The sequence below is a fragment of the Podarcis melisellensis genome (genome assembly GCF_964234715.1).
Source record: "Podarcis melisellensis genome assembly, chromosome: 17".
In the NCBI taxonomy this organism is placed as follows: Eukaryota; Metazoa; Chordata; class Lepidosauria; order Squamata; family Lacertidae; genus Podarcis; species Podarcis melisellensis.
In genome coordinates this window covers 4187064-4205217 of record NC_138534.1, presented here as the reverse complement: position 1 = coordinate 4205217, position 18154 = coordinate 4187064, and the positions used below count along the sequence as shown (strand labels likewise).

The 18154-nt window shown below is 47.0% G+C and overlaps 1 protein-coding gene across 2 annotated transcripts; it reads right to left on the bottom strand.

Annotated features, from left to right (window-relative positions):
• Positions 1–4481: 4481 nt before the first annotated feature.
• FAM50A (family with sequence similarity 50 member A) lies at positions 4482–18121 on the bottom strand. Of its 2 annotated transcripts, none has more exons than XM_081895090.1 (14): positions 17997–18121; positions 16641–16765; positions 13385–13469; positions 13128–13227; positions 11901–12043; positions 11668–11744; positions 11258–11324; positions 11009–11070; positions 9652–9728; positions 9185–9239; positions 8489–8537; positions 8003–8073; positions 6616–6726; positions 4482–4656 (listed from the first exon to the last, which is right to left on the bottom strand). In XM_081895090.1, exons 2-14 carry the CDS (start codon positions 16749–16751, stop codon positions 4648–4650), a joined length of 1017 nt encoding a protein of 338 aa, XP_081751216.1. In that variant the 5' UTR covers positions 16752–16765; positions 17997–18121; the 3' UTR covers positions 4482–4647. The 2 variants fall into 2 exon arrangements, with proteins under 2 accessions (XP_081751216.1, XP_081751215.1); XM_081895089.1 differs by having other exon boundaries at positions 17925–18062.
• Positions 18122–18154: the final 33 nt, after the last annotated feature.

Sequence of the window (18154 nt, the reverse complement as noted above, 5' to 3'; positions counted from 1 at the left end):
TTGCTCCCATGGATACATTTTTATTCTAATCTTGATAATCCAAAAGGTTATTGTGGTAATGAGCCATACCTTTAACGTATGTGAACCACTGTTATATAACTACCTCAAATGGAGTGAGACAAAATGAGGAAACTGTGATTCTCTAGCCCAGATTACGTTGTACTCCAGCTCCCATCATTCCTGGCCATTGGCCATGCTGACTGCAGCTGATGGGAGATGGAGTCTAGCAGTGTCTGGAGGGCCACGAGTTCCCCATCTCCTTTTCCTGCTTAGTAACTTGAGCTTAGAGAAATGGTGAACCGGATAGACTGCAACAAGGCTAACAGCTTCCAGAAGGGTAGTCCTGTTAATCCATTGCAACAAAAGCAGCCAAGATTCTTGTGGTGTTTTAAGGATTAAGATCCCCTCCCCACCCCCACCCGAGAAAACCACTTATGGCCCGGAGTCCACTTCATAAGAAACATCAATCTGTGACATTTCTATCTATTTGCCTACTGCCTATTTTCTGAGATTGCTCCTCTCCGGTCATTTTTTCATTGTTTTGCCTTATCTCTCACAACCCATTTCCAAAGCAATTTGCCCCTGAGCCCTCAATTGGAAAGGCGAATAAATTCAAAATAGAGAGAACCGTGAAATGTCAGGCCCTGGAAGCCAAGGTTTCCCTCCAATCTATCCCACACTCCCAATGTGGCGTTGATATCCTAGGAAGACCTCTGGTGCCTAGAAACCTCAGACAGCTCAGTAAACTGGCTGATCCCCTTTAAGGGTGTGATCCTACGCATGTTAGTACAAGGATGGGCAACCTATGGCCCTCCAGAGGTTGCTGGACTTCAGCTCCCATCAGCCCCAACCAGCATAGCCCATAGCCAAAGATGTTGGGGACTGTAGACCAGCAACACCAGAGGGTCACCAGATCCTGATCCCTGAATACAATACTGCTTACTACTGAGTGGACATGCATAGTAGAATGGTGCTATGATGTTTCATTTCCACCCATGTGTTCCCAGATGGAAGCCCTATTTAACTTAGTGGGATTTACTGGTGATGAAGCATGCTAAGGACATTTCCAGTTCAGGACATTTTGACCTACTGAGGCTTACCGCATGTTGCCTTCTCATAGTTCATGCCACGTTAATGTGAATGTATATCAGTGCTAGAACATAGTTTAAATACAAGATGTGTCTCTACACAATCGTGTGCACCCACAAACATTGTGGGTAAGGGAGGGGTAAGGGTTCTGTATTTGCAAGAGGGCCGGCAGAAAATATGGAGGTCATCATGACATGTGTTCACGGTGTTTCTATTGGCAAATGAGAACTTACCTGTGTGCCAAAGGTATTTACGCACAATCTCTGTGTTAAGCATGCATAGCCTGCACATCTGCATTGTACACAAAACCCCATAAGACACAGTTCAAACCCAGCTTGGGGGGAGGATGCACAAACTCCAGCAAAATATAAAAAGAGATGTTGCTGAAATTGCCCCAGATTTGGAAGTCCCTCGGTTGTGTTTTTGCGATGTCTTTGATTGTTTTAAAATAAAAGGAGTCTGGTGTAGACGAAGACATCATAATCATCATCATTAAAATTTGGATACAGTAGTACCTCTGGTTAAGAACTTAATTCGTTCTGGAGGTCCATTCTTAACCTGAAACTGTTCTTAACCTGAAGCACCACTTTAGCTAATGGGGCCTCCCGCTGACGCTGCGCTGCTGGTGTGCGTTTTCTGTTCTCATCCTGAAGCAAAGATCTTAACCCGAGGTACTATTTCTGGGTTAGTGGAGTCTGTAACCTGAAGCATCTGTAACCCGAGGTTCCACTGTACTGTACTGCCCTTCATCCGAAGATGCCAGGGCGGTTCACAACATAGAAATACAAAATGAGAATACACAATACATAATGAAACAAAAACAAACCAATAACCCTCTCCAATACATTTTAAAAGCCAGAGAATGCTAATCAACCAAAGGCCTGGCTGAAGAGGAACTATTTCGCTTGGTTCTAAAGGATCTAATGAAGGCGCCAGGCAAACCTCTGTGGAGAGAGCATTTCACAGACAGGGAGCCACTGCAGAAAAGGCCCCATTCTCACACTGCGACCCTCCAGACCTCTCATGGGGGAGACACATGAAGATGGGCCTCAGATGATGAACACAGAGTTGGTTCATATGGGGATGGCGGTCCTTGAGGCATTGCAGTCCTGAGCCACTTAAGGCTTTATAGATCAAAATCAGCACTTTGAATTGAGCCCAGAAACTCTTTGGCAGCCAGTGCAGTCACACCAGGATCGGTGTAATATTCTCAAACCATCTTGCCCTGGTGAGCAACCTGACTGCCACATTTTGCACTAGCTGAAGTTTCTGAACCATCTTCAGAGACAGCCCCATGCATGATGTGTTGCAGTACAGTAATCTAACCTAGTTACTGGAGCATAGATGGCAGTCTATCCCTGTCCAGATAGGGATGCAATTGGGCCACCAGCTGAAACTGATGGAAGGCACTCGGTGCCACGGCCTCAAGCGACAACAAAGGATCCAGAATTACCCCCAAGCTACCTCTCTTCTCTTTCAGAGGAGGCATTCTTATATTTGCATTGGGGAATTTTTCTCCCTTTGGATGTTGTGTGCAGCAGTGGTACTGTCTTAAGTGAAAAGCACACATACCTCACTATACAGGGACCCCATTTCCCTCCTGTATACAAAAGCCTTGAAAATGGGTTGAGCTGTGCCTCTAATGGGATTACAGCACCCCCTGGTGCCCATGGGAGAAAGTGTCCCATTGCAGCGCATTCTAGTAATCCAAGTTTCACCAGTCACGTTGTTTTAAGCGACTTTGTACCACCTTAAGTTGGGAATAAAATACCTGACACTGGAGGGCCATGAACTCTAACCCCAGCTCTTTATGAGGAAGAAGGCAACACCTGTGAATCCAACTCTTTCACTGTGAACCATGATTTGGGTAAACTAGTTATTCGCTCAGAATGCACTGGTTAAATCTTCAGAGTCAGACTCTCGTCAAGCATTATGTAAGCCAAGCAGCCCAAAGACAGAGAAACAGCAGCCACGTAATTAACACAGCAAACAGATGAGAGTTTCTGTTCGTGTCCATATAGAATCCTTTACTGCAGCTTGCTAACTTGTGGCCTGAGTTGTAGGTGGACTACAAGTCTGATCACTCCAGATCATTGGCCAAGCTGGCAAGTGTTATCATAAGAGCCATAATTCTTTAGCTCTGCACCTCCTGGCCATATGAAGCTCTCCTCTATGCCCATTCTCTCTTTCTTCCCCCTCTCAGTCGCTTTCCCCCTTTCCTGCAGTTTAGTCCATGACAGGGACCCTTCTGTCTGTTTCTCCTCTCTGTGACATTGCTGCAGCTCAGCCAACCAGTGTGAAGATGCTTCATAATCACCACCAACTACTCTCTTGGTGCAGCATAAATATAAATAACCTATTTTGGAAGTTGTCATTGTCTGGAAGCAACATGGCAACCAGGAAAAGTGAGAAAACACTAATGGCAATTCTTTAGTGACTGTTAGGATTCCAGGTCAAAAAGAACAGAAATGAAGGAAGATAGCTATACTTAGTCAAGGTGCAGCTTGATATTCACATTCACCCTCCGACTTGTAAAGATGGGTGTTACGTGTTTTGTGTTTATTACATTTCCATCAATCCTTGTTGTTGTAAGTTTGTCTTGCACCCTGGAATTGCAGTTATGTGAGAATTATGGAACACATCCCACCCTCTTGAAAGGAAAGCCTTACAGAAATCCAGTTCTGAGATTTGCATGTGGGTTTTAAGTGTGATTTTGTAGTGCTGGCAGCCAGGTTGGGTGGCGGGTGGGGAGTGCAGAGTCAAAAAGTGGGTTCAGAGTGAAGCAAGTAAATGACCCCTTGTGTCTTTAACACAGATTGAATATATAAAGTAGATACAGCTTCAGTAAGGCTTGAACACTGGTGCTTGCATGGTTGTCTGGGGTGAACAAGAACTGTTTGCAGGTAACTAGGAATGGAAACTATTATAAATTAGAAAGGAGTTTGTTCTGCCCCCACACCTTCCTTTTTCTATGTCAATATGTCCCTTTAACTGTTATTATAATTTTTTGTATATTATTATTGTAGTTTTCTTCTTTCTTTCCTCTTTAATTTTATTATTATTATTATTATTATTAAAAAATCTTTAATCTAAATTAATTTAATATTTTTCTCCCCTTCCCCTTGTTGAATTAAAAACAGATCAATACAACTCTGATGAGGGTGAGGCAATATATTTTCAGGCTAGCATCTTTTGTTACTTATTTTGCATCTTAGCAGTAAGTAGCATGAAACACTTGTTAGAGAAAATGAGAAATCAACCAATCAGGCCTGCATTAGAACCCACCCAGAGTCTGAAAGCAGATTCTAGCACTATCCCATGGCTCAAATGAAGTTTTGATCCAGCAGATTTGGCAGCCCTTGGCCACAAGTGGTACAACACAACACTTCATATTTAGGTGAGGCAAAGTTTATTTCACCAAAGGCTGATACAGTTAGGGGTGAAGGTGCAGCTACAGAGGTTGGAGGGCTAGAGTGGGATAAAGGGCAGATGCTGCAGCAGCTTCAGGAAGGCAGACACGTATCACACCAATAGAGGATCAGCAGCTTCATCTGTCCCTCAGCGGATCTGTGGGAAGGAAGAAGAGGTTGGGAGTTGTTCCAGTACCATGCTGTAGAAGTTTTGCCAGGAAGCACTGGGCACCGCTTGTAAAAACCACATGAACTGGGGCACCACTCCATAGCTAGGTCAGGTACCACAGTGGCATCTCTTTGCGCTTAGGGTGACTACAGAACAGCAGTGCCTCGTTCATTTACAGCGGAATAATGCTAATGACCTAACAGACCACAGTGATAAACCACGAGTGAGGAAATTTGATGATGCAAAGGACAAGGCCATGGCCTTGTGGGTTAAGAATCATCGTTTCTGCTAGCTGCTGGGAAAGCAACATGGCAAGAAACAGATTGTGTACGAGTCATCAATTGGATGAATCTGCAAGAGGAGGAGCTTGAATTTTAAGAACCTTTGATGCAAATGCCACATCCACACACTAAAAGGAGGATGTTAAAGAGCACCAGTCAGCTCTCAGTCTCCTCTATTCTTTGGGTAAAGGCAAATTAATGTTGTTTATCATCCCTTCTTGGTGTTATCTTAGTACTTGCCATGCTATATTCTCCTTTAAAATTATTTGCTTGTTTGTTAATTAAATTTACATACTGCCCTTCATCCGACAATCTCAGGGCGGTTCGCACAATGGGGTGATCAAACCTGATCGCTTTGCAGATGTGCTAAATAACTGCAGCACAGGGTGCTCAAGATTCTGGAATGAAGGAGTGAGCAATTTGAATGGAGGACACTAGGCCAAGCTACGCATTACACACAACATTGCAGCTGGTGAACCTGTGGGCCCTTCAGATGTTGGTGGACTCCCAATTCCCATTATCCCTGACCATTTACTGACCGGGGCTTATGGCAGTTTCAACAACACCTTCTTAAGGTCCACAGGTTCCCATCTCTGCTTTAAAGGCACTGAAACATTCTCCCCTCCTGCTTCTTCAAAACTTGAGGTGACTTACGATTATTAAAACACAATAAACAGCCCAACAAAAACCACTTCACAGCTATAAAAGACTGCTGCCAAAATGCCTCAAGGAATGGTGAGTTTAAAACGTCTACAACCACAAAGCAATTGCTCAGAAAACTACAACTAATCGAGAATGTGGCAGCTAAACTGGTGACTGGGAGTGGCTGCTGTGACCATAGAAGACTGGTCCTAAAGGATCGACACTGACTTCCCGTACATTTCCAAGCACAATTCAAGGTGTTGGTGCTGACCTTTAAAGCCCTAAACAGCTTCAACCCAGTATATCTGAAAGAGTGCCTCCACCTCCATTGTTCAGCCTGGACACTGGCTTTCTGGTAGTTCCCTCACTGCGAGAAGTGGGGTTACAGAGAACCAGGCAGAGAGCCTTCTCGCCCTCCCAAAAGATGTCAAACAGGTGACTTTTTAGAGCCTTCCAGAGTGGCTGGGGCAACCCAGTCAATTAGGCAGAATAGAAATAATAAAAGTTGTTATTGTTGTGGTTGTCACCACCATCATCAAGCAAAACCGCACAGGTTCAGTTAGACAGAGAAGATGAAGCAGAAGATAGAGAGCACCATCAATAAGTCCTTGGCAAGAGAGTTCCAGCAAGGAAGAATTTGTGAAGACAGACTGTTGAGTACTGTGATTGTTAAGGGAATGGGGTCATGAGCTAGAACAGTCCCTGTTCAAATCTGACCTCAGCTATATAAACTTGCTGCAAAGGTTTATGCAAGCCATTATCTCTCAATGATCCATTAGTAATAGGGATACTGATCGATCTTGGCCTACCTTACAGGGCAAGACATCACAGACATAGCATTTAGAGTACTCTGAAAAAAGCCCAATATAATTTCACAGGGATATACTCATACTGCCATAAATTCGCAAGGCAAGTCATTTGACACTCCCAGTATTTGAGACGCCTCTCCCCTGCTGAACGCTCCTTCCTTCAGAGCTCCCCCATCCTGATCACACCCCTTCCCCCAGCTCCCCCCACTGCCTACCGTGTACTTGTCCCACTTCTTCTCGGGGTCGTAGGGCTCCCACCGGCTTGCAGGGAAAATATGCTTGTTCTTTTCATACCAGCTGCGAAGCACCACTTTGCCGGCGTGGGACTGGAGATGGCGGACAAGAGGGGAATTGGGGTGGGGGAAACTATGGTCAGAAAAGCCCAACCAGCTCAGAATGGGGGTGGAAGCTTTATCTGAAGACAAGGATTGTTTGAGCAGGTCCCCTCCTTCCCCAATGCATACAGCAGAGTTGGTGCGAAGGGGTTCTTTGCATCAGCCATTCCCCAGTCAAATGTTGTCCATATTTTCTGGAGTGAAATGTACTCTATGCGGTGCTTCCCTTGCACTTGATCCAGAAGGAGCAGCAGGATTTCCCTTAGCTTTGGACCAGTTTACCTACAACATAGCCTGTCCTCGCATGAGCCCACCAGACTACGTCAATCAGCAGAATTGGTACTACTATAGAGGGAAAGGGACACCTGACCATTAGGTCCAGTAGTGGCAGACTCTGGGGTTGCGGCGTTCATCTCGCTTTATTTGCCGAGGGGGCCCGGTGTACAGCTTCTGGGTCATGTGGCCAGCATGACTAAGCCGCTTCTGGCGAACCAGAGCAGCGCATGGAAACGCTGTTTACCTTCCCGCCAGAGCGGTACCTATTTATCTACTTGCACTTTGACATGCTTTCGAACTGCTAGGTTGGCAGGAGCAGGGACTGAGCAACGGGAGCTCACCCCGTCGCGGGGATTCAAACCGCCAACCTTCTGATCGGCAAGTCCTAGGCTTTGTGGTTTAACCCACAGCGCCACCCACGTCCCTGGCACTACTATAGGTGCCACCTAATACAGAACTTGATCATTCAGCATGGCAGTGGCTACACTTTGGAACTCCCTGCCTATTGAGGCTAAGCAGGCGCCTTCACTGTGTTCTTTTCAGCGCTTGCTAAAAACATCCCTGTTTAGGCAAGCCAACCATGATGTTTAGGAAGCTGAGGTAAATTAAATCTGACTTAGTATTTTACGTTTTGTTTGTTTTAAAGTATGGCAGTGAATTTCTTCTGATTTTACTGTTTTATCTTTTGATAACTGCTTTGACTGTTTTTTTGCAACCAAGCAGTGCATAAATGCTATGAAATAAATAGCTCCCATCAGCCCCAGCAGGCATGGGAGGATGCTGGAGCTGGAAGACCATCAGCACCTGGAGGGGGATGGGCTGGGGAAAGGAAGGAGGGGTGGGGTGGGCCGCTGTGCAGGAAGCTGAGTGCCTGCGGTAAGAGACAACCATGCTGGCTCTTATGTCAGGTGGAAGGATTTCTCAGTTGGGAGGCCTGTAAAGACCATGGACTTGGCAGCGCTGGGCCAGGTTCCCTCGTTCTCCTCCTCACCTCATCTTTTTCCACCGTTGCATCACTCAGAAGCCGAACATCATCGTGTACATCAAAATTGAAGAGCGGCCCTGGATTAGGGAGCACCCCAAGGGAGAGAGAAAGGGCTCATACTGGAGCTTATCACTCCTACCCCCACAGCCCAACCCCCTCTCTTGAACCTTCAACCTCAGCCAAGTACTTTTATAACCCACAGGAAAGTCTGCATCCCCTTTTCAGCCTCTCCCTTTCCACCAATGCCTCAGTCGCTACCCCTTTGATTGTCGCCATGTCACAGGGGACAGTATCATTGGGATTTGCCCATTGCTTCTATGTTTATGCCCCTTTGCCTTTTCTCTTAGCCCAAGCAACCTTCTCTCTGCCAACATGCAACTGCAGCCCAATCTGACTCTGACCACCACTGTGTCTGTGCCCCAGTAACTAGAACAGAACCCGCATTACTTCCCCAGGTAGACTCAGAATGGAGGAAGGGCAGAAAAAACTCACCGCTTTTCCCCCGGGCCTTGGTGACGATGAAGTCATAGAAGCTGTGGTGCTAGACAGGCAGGAAGAAATGGGTTCAGGAAGGGATGTCTCAAAAATATTCCCAGCCCACACAGAGGAACGCAGCCAATGGACTTACTTTATTTGTGGCAGATGGGAACTGGGACGGAAACAAAGGGCAGTGTCCCCCACAAAAAGAAAGTGTTAACTGGGGTTTGTTTCAGTGTTTGAAGAAGAATGGGGTGCCACCCCACTCAGACAGACCTAGAGCTATTCCACTTCTTTCCAGGGGGGACTTAATTGAATCTGGCTTAACCATCCTGCTTCACATGCTGATTGAGTCAAAGGAAGATCCCAAGGGACTACTGGGGGAGATGGAAGTCGGGGTCTCTTTAAATATTTCTCAAAGCAGGAAGTGGACTTCCCTAAAAGCAAGCACTGGCAGTCCCTGTGCACAGCAAGTCAAGTGTTTTCTCCTAGTTTTGTTTGAACTTTTGTTGGGGACGGGAGGGAGGGAGAATCCTGCTTCACACACCCCTCTAATGCTCTGGAAAGTCTAAGTAAGGAAGTTCAGATCTTCTGGCTTTTAGATCACTAGGACAAGGATGAATTAGGTACAATTTGGATGCCTTCGCCCCATGCATAAAGGGGGCAGGATGCTGAAAAGCAGAACAGGCTGGCCCAGGGCCATCCACTCACATGTGGGATGATCAGATCCTCCTTTATGTACATAAGTTGCTCCACACCAGCTGACCTGCAAGGGGAGGGAAGGGGAAACATACTCAAAGTCTAAACCCAACATCTTCCCCTGCCCAATAAGCCTCATACCCTCAGCAGCCAGTAACTCTGACTGAAACATGCTCCAGATAAGCATCTACTTTTCTCCTGCACTCTGCTTGCTCTGTGTTTGTGTGTATGCTGGCTGCATTACAAAGTCTGTGCTGTCAGCTCCTACTGTGACTTTGCATATTAATGGATTATCATCATTTTACAGATGAAGATCTAAGGCCAAGAGGTAGGGACTCTTAACTCAAATCTACCACGGCCAGATCTTACACTCTCTACTAGACCACGATGACTTGGACTCTGTGATCTCTCTCTAACGCTTTGGCCATACCATTCCCACCACCCTGGGTGAGCTACCTCAACTCTGCCAAGTCCTTTACCGGAGTTCACTGAAGTCCTTACGCAAGATCTCCAGGGCCTTTTGCAGGAACTGCTGGATGGTGTTGCCCTTTTTCATCTGCACTGCGGGGAAATGAAAGTCAGTCTGGAATGGATCTTCCTCATTTACATGCCCCAGCCCAAAAATATAACCTGCAGAATCCTCAAAGGATACACACATGGGTAGTATGTGTGTGTGTGTGGGGGGGGTATTTACATCCTATTATTCCTTCAAGGGGGACGCGGGTGGCGCTGTGGGTAAAAGCCTCAGCGCCTAGGGCTTGCCGATCGAAAGGTCGGCGGTTCGAATCCCCGCGGCGGGGTGCGCTCCCGTTGCTCGGTCCCAGCGCCTGCCAACCTAGCAGTTCGAAAGCACCCTCGGGTGCAAGTAGATAAATAGGGACCGCTTACCAGCGGGAAGGTAAACGGCGTTCCGTGTGCAGCTCTGGCTCGCCAGAGCAGCGATGTCACGCTGGCCACGTGACCCGGAAGTGTCTCCGGACAGCGCTGGCCCCTGGCCTCTTGAGTGAGATGGGCGCACAACCCCAGAGTCTGGCAAGACTGGCCCGTACGGGCAGGGGTACCTTTACCTTTACCTATTCCTTCAAGGAGCTCAAGCCAGCACATGTGGTTCTCTATGCTTTTATCCTCTCCACAATCCGGTACAGCTAGGCTGAGAGAGGGACTGGTTCAAAGTCACTCAGCAAGTAAGCTTCGTGGCTGAGTGGGGATTTTAACCAAATACCTACACTGAGGCTCTAAACACTACAGCACACTGGTGCACACCCTCTCTCACACTCAGTCACTCCACTGTGTGTGTGTGAATATGAATGAGAGGGGATTATTTTACCTATAAGATTAATGACTTCAGGCCTTAATTGGTAGATTAGTAAACTAAAGTTGTGGATATTTTGGTGCAAGTAGCTTTTAATTCATGGGGTAGAGAGCTAAGAACAACATTATCAGTCCATAGGTGGTCCTCCACTGTGGGTCTGTGCTCTGCAGTGGTGAGGATCCTCCAGCCTGTGTGCCAGCCTTTGCCTGCCAGGGGGTCCAATTTCCCCAAACCATGCTCACCCGCCCATCAGCTGACATCAATGTTGACAGCAGCTGATGGGCAGGAGGACAGGGTTTAATCCTGTATTTGTTGTGTGTCCTGTTCCCATTTGGGATGTTAGCTGACAGGCAGGTGCCCCCAGCCCTAGTCAGATTTGCCATGAGGGCAAAAAGGTTCCCCACCGTTGGTGCACTGAGTGGAAAAAGCCAACCATCTGGGCTCTTACCACCCCACACGCTAAACCACCAACTCCTTTTCCAAAGCTAAGAACTGAGCCCAATGTCGCATGGAGCAAAGCTCACCTTGACAGTCCGGCGGTGCCCAGAGCCATCCCAGTAGCTGAAGGTGATTTCTATTTCTTCACCTGGTGGGGGAGGAAAATCACAGAGGAGTCAAGAGAAGGGCAGAATAAAAACCTCTCTCATCAGAAGAAATATGAAAACCTCCAGCATCTTCCTGTAAACAATACCCCTCCCCTGCTATGACCACATGACAGGCTCTGATAACCAGTGGTCAAGGCCAGGCCACCGACACCACATTCCGTCACTCACTCTTTATTTTCTCCTGTTTGGCTTCCCATTCCTGGCGAAGTTCTTCTCGCAGGCGATTTTCTTCCTCCTGGAAACCGGAGGAGGGGAGGGCAAAAGCTGTCAAGGTGATGCCTTGGTGGGGCTGGGAAAACCCAGCACCTTCCCGATGTTTTTGGACTCCAACTCCCATCAGCCTCCAGCCAACATGGCCAGTGGATCAGGGATGATGGGAGCTGGAATCAGTCCAGTAACGTCAGGAGAGGCCACAGGATCCTCGCTCCTGCCTTAGTGCAGAAAGGAACAACTCACAGAGGGAAAGATGGGAGCAAAGTGCCTTGCAAGATACAGCTGGCAAGGGGCATTGGGGACCCCTCCAGGGCACTTGAGGATGGAGGTGGGTGGGCGCCACAGAAGGCAGATAAGCAGCGTACCTCACGGTCACGGTCAGGCAGGAAGCTGGTGTCCACATCTGGGTTCTTCCCCAGTTTCTTCTTTTTAGGGGCCAGCTCTGAGGGAGGAGGTGCAATCAGACAAGAGTGAGGAGCTACCCTTGAAACTTCACAGCCATCCCTTCACAGCCCCACCTTGCTTCCAGCATCACCACTATCCAGGCCCACCTGGGCTTCCCTCTCCACCTGGGAGCACCCAGCCTTCCGGTCCTCACCTTCCCGCTCCAGCTCTGCCTCTTCCTCTTCCTCCTCGATGCCATCATCTTCCTCCTCCTCCTCATCCAGGGTGAAGGACAAGCTTGAGATCTTGCGCTTCTGCTCCTGCTTGCGTTCCCGCTCCCGCATGCGCTCCAGCTTCCTATGAGGAACAAGCCAACATCAGCTTCACAGGGCATGTCCCCTCATGGGGAGGGGGAAACAAAGCATTCCAAAGATGGTGGAGGAAAGCAGAGAGTTGAAAAACAGCAAGTGACCTGGAGAGGAAAGAGGGGTTGATGTTAGAGTATCCCCAGATTAGGGAGATGGGCAGGAAGGGAACTTAAGAGTCACAAAGCTGCTACACTAGAGGGAAGTGAATAACAACATGCCCTTATTTATTTAGGATTATTTATATTCTGCCTTTCTTTTATCTTGGAACTTAAAGCAACTTTCATGGGGTTGTCAGGCAGCCTCCCATCCAGATCAGACCCAGACCCAGTGAGTGGCTGCATCATAAGCCTTCAGGCAATAGCTGTGCTTAACAATGCTCAAAGTGTTTCACAAGCATTACTGCAGTAATCTTCACAACAACCTTGTAAGTTTGGCCAGTATTGTGCTGCCTGTACTGCAGGAGGAGTCACCAAGGCTGAGAGAAAATAGTGGCTTGCTCAAGGCCCTGATGGATCAGATCAAGCACCTACACAGCCCAACACCCTTGCTTCCAACCGTAGCCAGCGGTTGCCTTGGGAAGCTCACAAGAAAGGCATGAAGGCAATATTCTTCCTTGGTTTAGCTCCAGTTTTTTTCTTAGTTTTGTGCAGATATAATGCCTCTGGACACAGAAGTTCCATTCGGTTAGTGGACAGGCTAATTAACAGACAACAGATTTATCCCTTTTTTTAATTCACAAAGGCTTAGTGGATTTCAAAATTACGCAATGCATGAAGAAGCACCTTGTTCTGCCTCTCCTGAACATGACTGACTGCATGTCTTAGTGTTCTATAGTTTAAAATGGGGTGCTCTCACTGCACAGCCTACATCTGAATAGCCACCCACCAGGGATGCTGAAGGTACATTGTGCCAAGGGCTAGGACCAGATGACCTCCATGGCCCATCCAACTCTACGGTCTTAACCATTATGGTACTCCAGATCTTATACACCACCCTATAGTACAGGGGGAACATTCATGAAGGAGAGAAAAAATATTGCCCATCCCAGTCTACCCAGAACACCCACAACTCACAGCTGCAGCTCTTTGGACTGCTCCTTCTTTGCCAGCTGCTTCTCCCGCTCCTTTACGAGAGCCTCTTGCTTGGCCTTCATGTCGTTGAGGGTCACCAGACCTATCAGAAGAAAATGTGCTGGGAATCAGGCCTCCCATGTGATGATTACCCAGCTGTGTGCAGGGAAGTAGAGTCTATTCATCCATTCAAGTCAAAGAATGGAGACTAGGACCCCGCAGCCTCATTCCCCAGCACTGGGCTCCCTTCCCACACTCACCAACAGTGCTGGATTTCAGCTCAGCTTCCACTGCATCATAGTGAGCTGAGAATTTCTTGTCAATGTTTGACTTCATGATGTTCTCCTGCCATAGGAAAGAGGAGATCAAGTTTGCTGCCGCAAGAAGCTAGAGACTCAGCAATATTCCAGTTACTACTTCCAGCCCACCTTCTTAGACTAAATCTACAAAGATGTACAACTACCTCAAGAGGAGGAGGAACACAGATTAGGGGACATCAACCCATGTGCTGTTTGGGGTCAGGGCAGCCATAGGAAAACCTCACATGCCCTTAGTGTTCTCATCTCATCCTGCCCTTGGTTAAGATAAGCACTCACACTCTGTATCCCAACTATTTTAGATTCATAGCCTACCTTAATCCAAAGACTTGGGACAGATTATGTACATGTTCTACTGATTTTGATTGAAAGAAGTAAAGAAAAAGAGGAAAATCCTTTTCACCAAGGAAAGAAGTCAAGTTGGGCATGGAAAGGTCCTCAACCAAAATGTTTTGCTTCCCAGGCAGTGCTGCCAGGAGGAATTCCATGTCTTCAAGGCTGAGAAGTCAGGCTCCACAAGAAAGGGCCAACACCCCAAACCGTATTTGTTTTATCAACATTGCCATTGCCTTGTCAATCCAATAAGTGATCTACAGCACACCCACCCTCTGGTATCCCCCAGATGTTTTGAACTCCAGGTCCCACCTGTCCCAGCCAGCATGGCCAATGGTCAAGAGTGACGGCAACTGTAATTCAAAACATCTGAAAAGTACCACACTGGGAAGGCTGATCTAAATGGTTGGGAGATGTGAGCCCAGAGAACAAAGTCCAAGGATCTGTAATCATTTTTGGAAGGAACAAGTGCCCTGCAGAAGCACAGGAAGGTCCAAGGCAAGAAGAGAGCTCATTTGAGACTTTCAAGCACACAGCATTTTTTTATACTAAGAGGGAACCCAGGGGAAGCAAGCAAGGTGAGCTAAACATTGTCAGAAGCAGTGGTACTGTTGGCAAGACTTGTTGGGGAAAGCTCTCAAGACTGAAGTGTCATTATTATTCAGGGGGTATAGCTTGTTATAAAAACACAGGGAAAGGGGGAAAGTAGTCTATAAACTCAATGCATTGCAGAAAAAGTATACGGTCACCCAGGTCCAAGATGAAAGGAATGGCAATACCTGTGAATGTATCTGGATGAAGGAAAAAAGATAACACTGTGAATGTCTGCTTAGAGACCCGCAAAATCCATCAGAGCCGTTGAATGAGGAATTCTCTAATAAAGAAAATTGTTCTCTGGCACTAAATACACACTGCACAATCTAAGCTCTCCTGTTTCTAGTGAAACACCTTTCTGTTTGGTGAGCTTAACACTACAGAAAAAAGCAGTGCTGCAGCTCAGGCACTTCATACAAAACTTTGAATCTCCTAATAAAGCAGAAGAAAAGGAAGTTGTGTCTGCTCCCTCACTGGTCCTGTCATCCACTGCCCCTCTCAGGTATGACACACTTAGGATTCTTGCTTGTGACAGCAGGTAGAGGGAGGGAGATGCCAAGACTGGAGTAGGTAGAAGCAGCTGTGATATGCCCTACTGCTCAGAAGATAGGGAGATTTCAAAGGCATGTGCTTGGTGTTCAAGTTGCAAAGCAGCGAACCAATATTCAAGATCAGGTGTTTGGCCCTCCAAATGCTGAACTACAACTACCAACATCCTTCGCCATTTGCCATACTGATGGAAATTGCAGTTCACTGACATCTGGAGGCCCCAGTGCTTCCCACACCTGTTCGATATAATAAGGAACTAACTCAGGACTGGAAATATTTCATGTTTTGAGGCACATTTCTGAGCACCTATAATTTTTCTACATTTGCTGCAATTACCATATTTGTTGGAGACAGAACCTATTTAACTATGCAAGGGACTTTACATGCATTTGAGATTATTTTTTTCTCTTTCAGCAGGTTAATAGAATGGTAAGAATCTCAATTCATTTAAATCTTAGTTCACTTCGACAGAGCAATACTAACAGACAATGTGATGGTGATGATCCTAACATGAAAGATGTGATTAATCAAATAAAATGAAAGAGAAAGGATAACAAAGTCCAGGTTTTAAAAGAGGTGGGGTGGAGGGAACGTACTTCACTAGACTCGGACAGTTAGAAAAGTATTTTGGAAAGATAAGTTATGTGACAGATAGGTTGAGGAAGATGGGCAATTTCTGACAGTAATAACAGAAGAAAACTGCAAACCATAGTCATGCAGAAAACGAATATTCACAAAAAGGGATACAACCACACAGGAATTTTTTCATCTGGTAGCCAGAACTTACAAGAGGTGGGGTGGACAAGTGATTGAAAAGGAGACGAGAATATACAGAATACATCAAGCCAGAAGCATAAAAACCTCTAAGAGAAATCTGGTGATAGAGAGATGGGGAACCTGTGACTCTCCAGTTGCTTTTGGACTATGACTCCTGTCATCCCTGATCATTGGCTATGCTAGCTAGGCTGATGGGAGCTGAAGGTCAACATTTGGAAGAACAGAGGTTCTCCATCCCTATGGTAAAACAACAAGTTGTGAAATCTTCCTAGAGAGGTTTGCAAGGAATAATATTTAAGGTTGCTTAGGGCAGGGATTGAACTGACCCATAGTACCCCTTCAACTCTATAATGGAAGAGAGCAGCGAAGTTAAAGAAAAAACAAAAAAACTATGCCAAGGGCCAACTGAAATGTAGTGGGGGGAAGGAATCATGAGGAAACTATTATCCACAACTATTGCCAAAAGATAGATACGTTGGTTTAAAGTATTTTTACTCAGCATGCTCAGCTTCACCATGGACTACAGTGTTGTATTACCTGCAACCATAATTTGAATACGCTGTTAAATATTTATTAGAACATCTGCTTGATTTTAAAATGCCTCACTTTGGTTTCTTATACTGTATGAATACTACAGATTGCAGAAAAATGGCTTAAAGGTGCATTTGAAAAGGATCACATATGAAAAGCATTGCAACTTTTTAGATGACTCTCGTGGTCCCTTCCAACTCTACAAAATTCTATGATCATTTCCGTATTTTGCACTGGCTCTTCCTGGCAACCTGGCAACAAAGAACAGACAATTCCATGCTGCTGCCTTCTTTCCCATTCCCTGCATTCAGAGTCCTCCAATGCTTCTGCACCACACCCTCATGGTAATACCTCTCTCAGCAACCAAATACCACCCCCCTCATCTTGCCCCTTAGGACCTTCTGCTTCCTTTCACCTCAGCAATCCGTTGCCTCATCTGTTCCATATGTTCCCGCTGCCTCTCCCTCTTCTTCATCAGCTGGAGTGCCCGGCCAGCCTCGCTGGCAGCTCCTTTGTATTGCGCCATGGCTGTAGATGGACCTGTGAGGCAAAAATAAAAATCCCCACATAGACATGAATGTATGAAGCAGCAGCTTTATAACAAGCAACCATTGGCCCGTCTGGCTCAGTTCTGTCTGCTCTTGACTATTTATTATTTATTCATTTCATAAGATTTATACACCGCTTGCTTATAAAACAAAAACAAAACAACAACCTCAAAGCGGTTTACAGGAAGACAAAACAATAAAATTAAGAAAAAATTACAACATTACTTTAAAACCTACATAAGTTGAAATACCAAGAGATTAAAACTACTTTAGCCTAGCTCTCCTTCCTTGAAGGTTTTTAAACAGAGGTTGGTTAGTCCTCTGTCATGGATGCTTTAGCTGAGATTCCTGCATTGCAGGGGGTTGGAATAGAATCAGGGGTGGCCAACTCCCAAGAGACAGCGATCTACTCACAGAGTTAAAAACTGGCAGTGATCTACCCCCTTTTTTGGGTTCAAGTCAAAGTTGTTGAGCTTTTTTAGGGGAGCCAAAGTTGTTGAGCTTCTTTGGGGTAACCAGTGATCTACCAGAGACGTTCAGTGATCTACCGGTAGATCACAATCTACCTGTTGAATGTGCCTGGACTAGATGATGGTCCCTCCTAACTCTTAAGATTCTATGGATAGCTCAGTTGGTTAGAGCCTGGAGCTGATAACGCCAAGGTTGCAGGTTCGATCCCCGTCTGGGACAGCTGCACAGGAGGCTGGATTAGATGCTACTGTCTACAATATGATACTCCTTCAATCTTCTAACCATCTGGGCAGGGTTAGGGAATGTTTCTAAGCAGGCGCCGAAGAGAGCGCAGCGAAGGCGCCTGCTTGATCAATCGGCAGGGAGTTCCAAAGTGCAGGCGCTGCCCGCACTAACCGGCCGGGATGTTGCGCCTGCGGGCTCGCAGCGTCCCTAAAGAGATTTCCCGGCCTCATTAGCCAGAATCCTTCCAAGCGGTCTTGTGTGGGGCTTGTGAGGGCGTGCGGGGCCGGCTCTACCACAGACCCCCCCCCCCCAGCTCGGCCCCTCAAAGGCTGCTGCCCGGCGAGCAGGAGCAGGCGAGGGGGAAGAACCCGGACGGCTGAGGGCCTCGGGTCCGGCCGGGGAAACAGGGGCGCGCAAATGGACGGGCCCGGTGTGAGGAAGCTCTGCGGCCTTGCCTGGTCAGGAGAAGGAGCACCCGCTGATCTCGCCTCTCCTTTCTCCAGCCGCAGATCCACCAGCTGCCTTACCTACGTCGCTCGCGAGCGGAACTTCCGGCAGGGGGAAAAACCGGAGCCGCCCGCTATTGGCTAAGTTCCGCTCTGGCCCGCGGCATCACTATGGTGGAAGCCCTGTCGCGATGAAGCGTCTTCCGGAAACTCGCTCAGGGAGGAGTCAGTGCGCAGGA

Bases quoted from the DNA above. Each gene is read 5' to 3' on its own strand.
- FAM50A (XM_081895090.1), bottom strand. From the start codon at position 16,751: ATGGCGCAATACAAAGGAGCTGCCAGCGAGGCTGGCCGGGCACTCCAG. The intron at 9,729-11,008 runs GTGAGCTTTGCT...CCCGCAGTGCAG, and splicing joins GGCACCGCCGGACTGTCAAG to ATGAAAAAGGGCAACACCAT. The intron at 9,240-9,651 runs GTAAAGGACTTG...CTCCCCTTGCAG, and splicing joins AAGGACTTCAGTGAACTCCG to GTCAGCTGGTGTGGAGCAAC.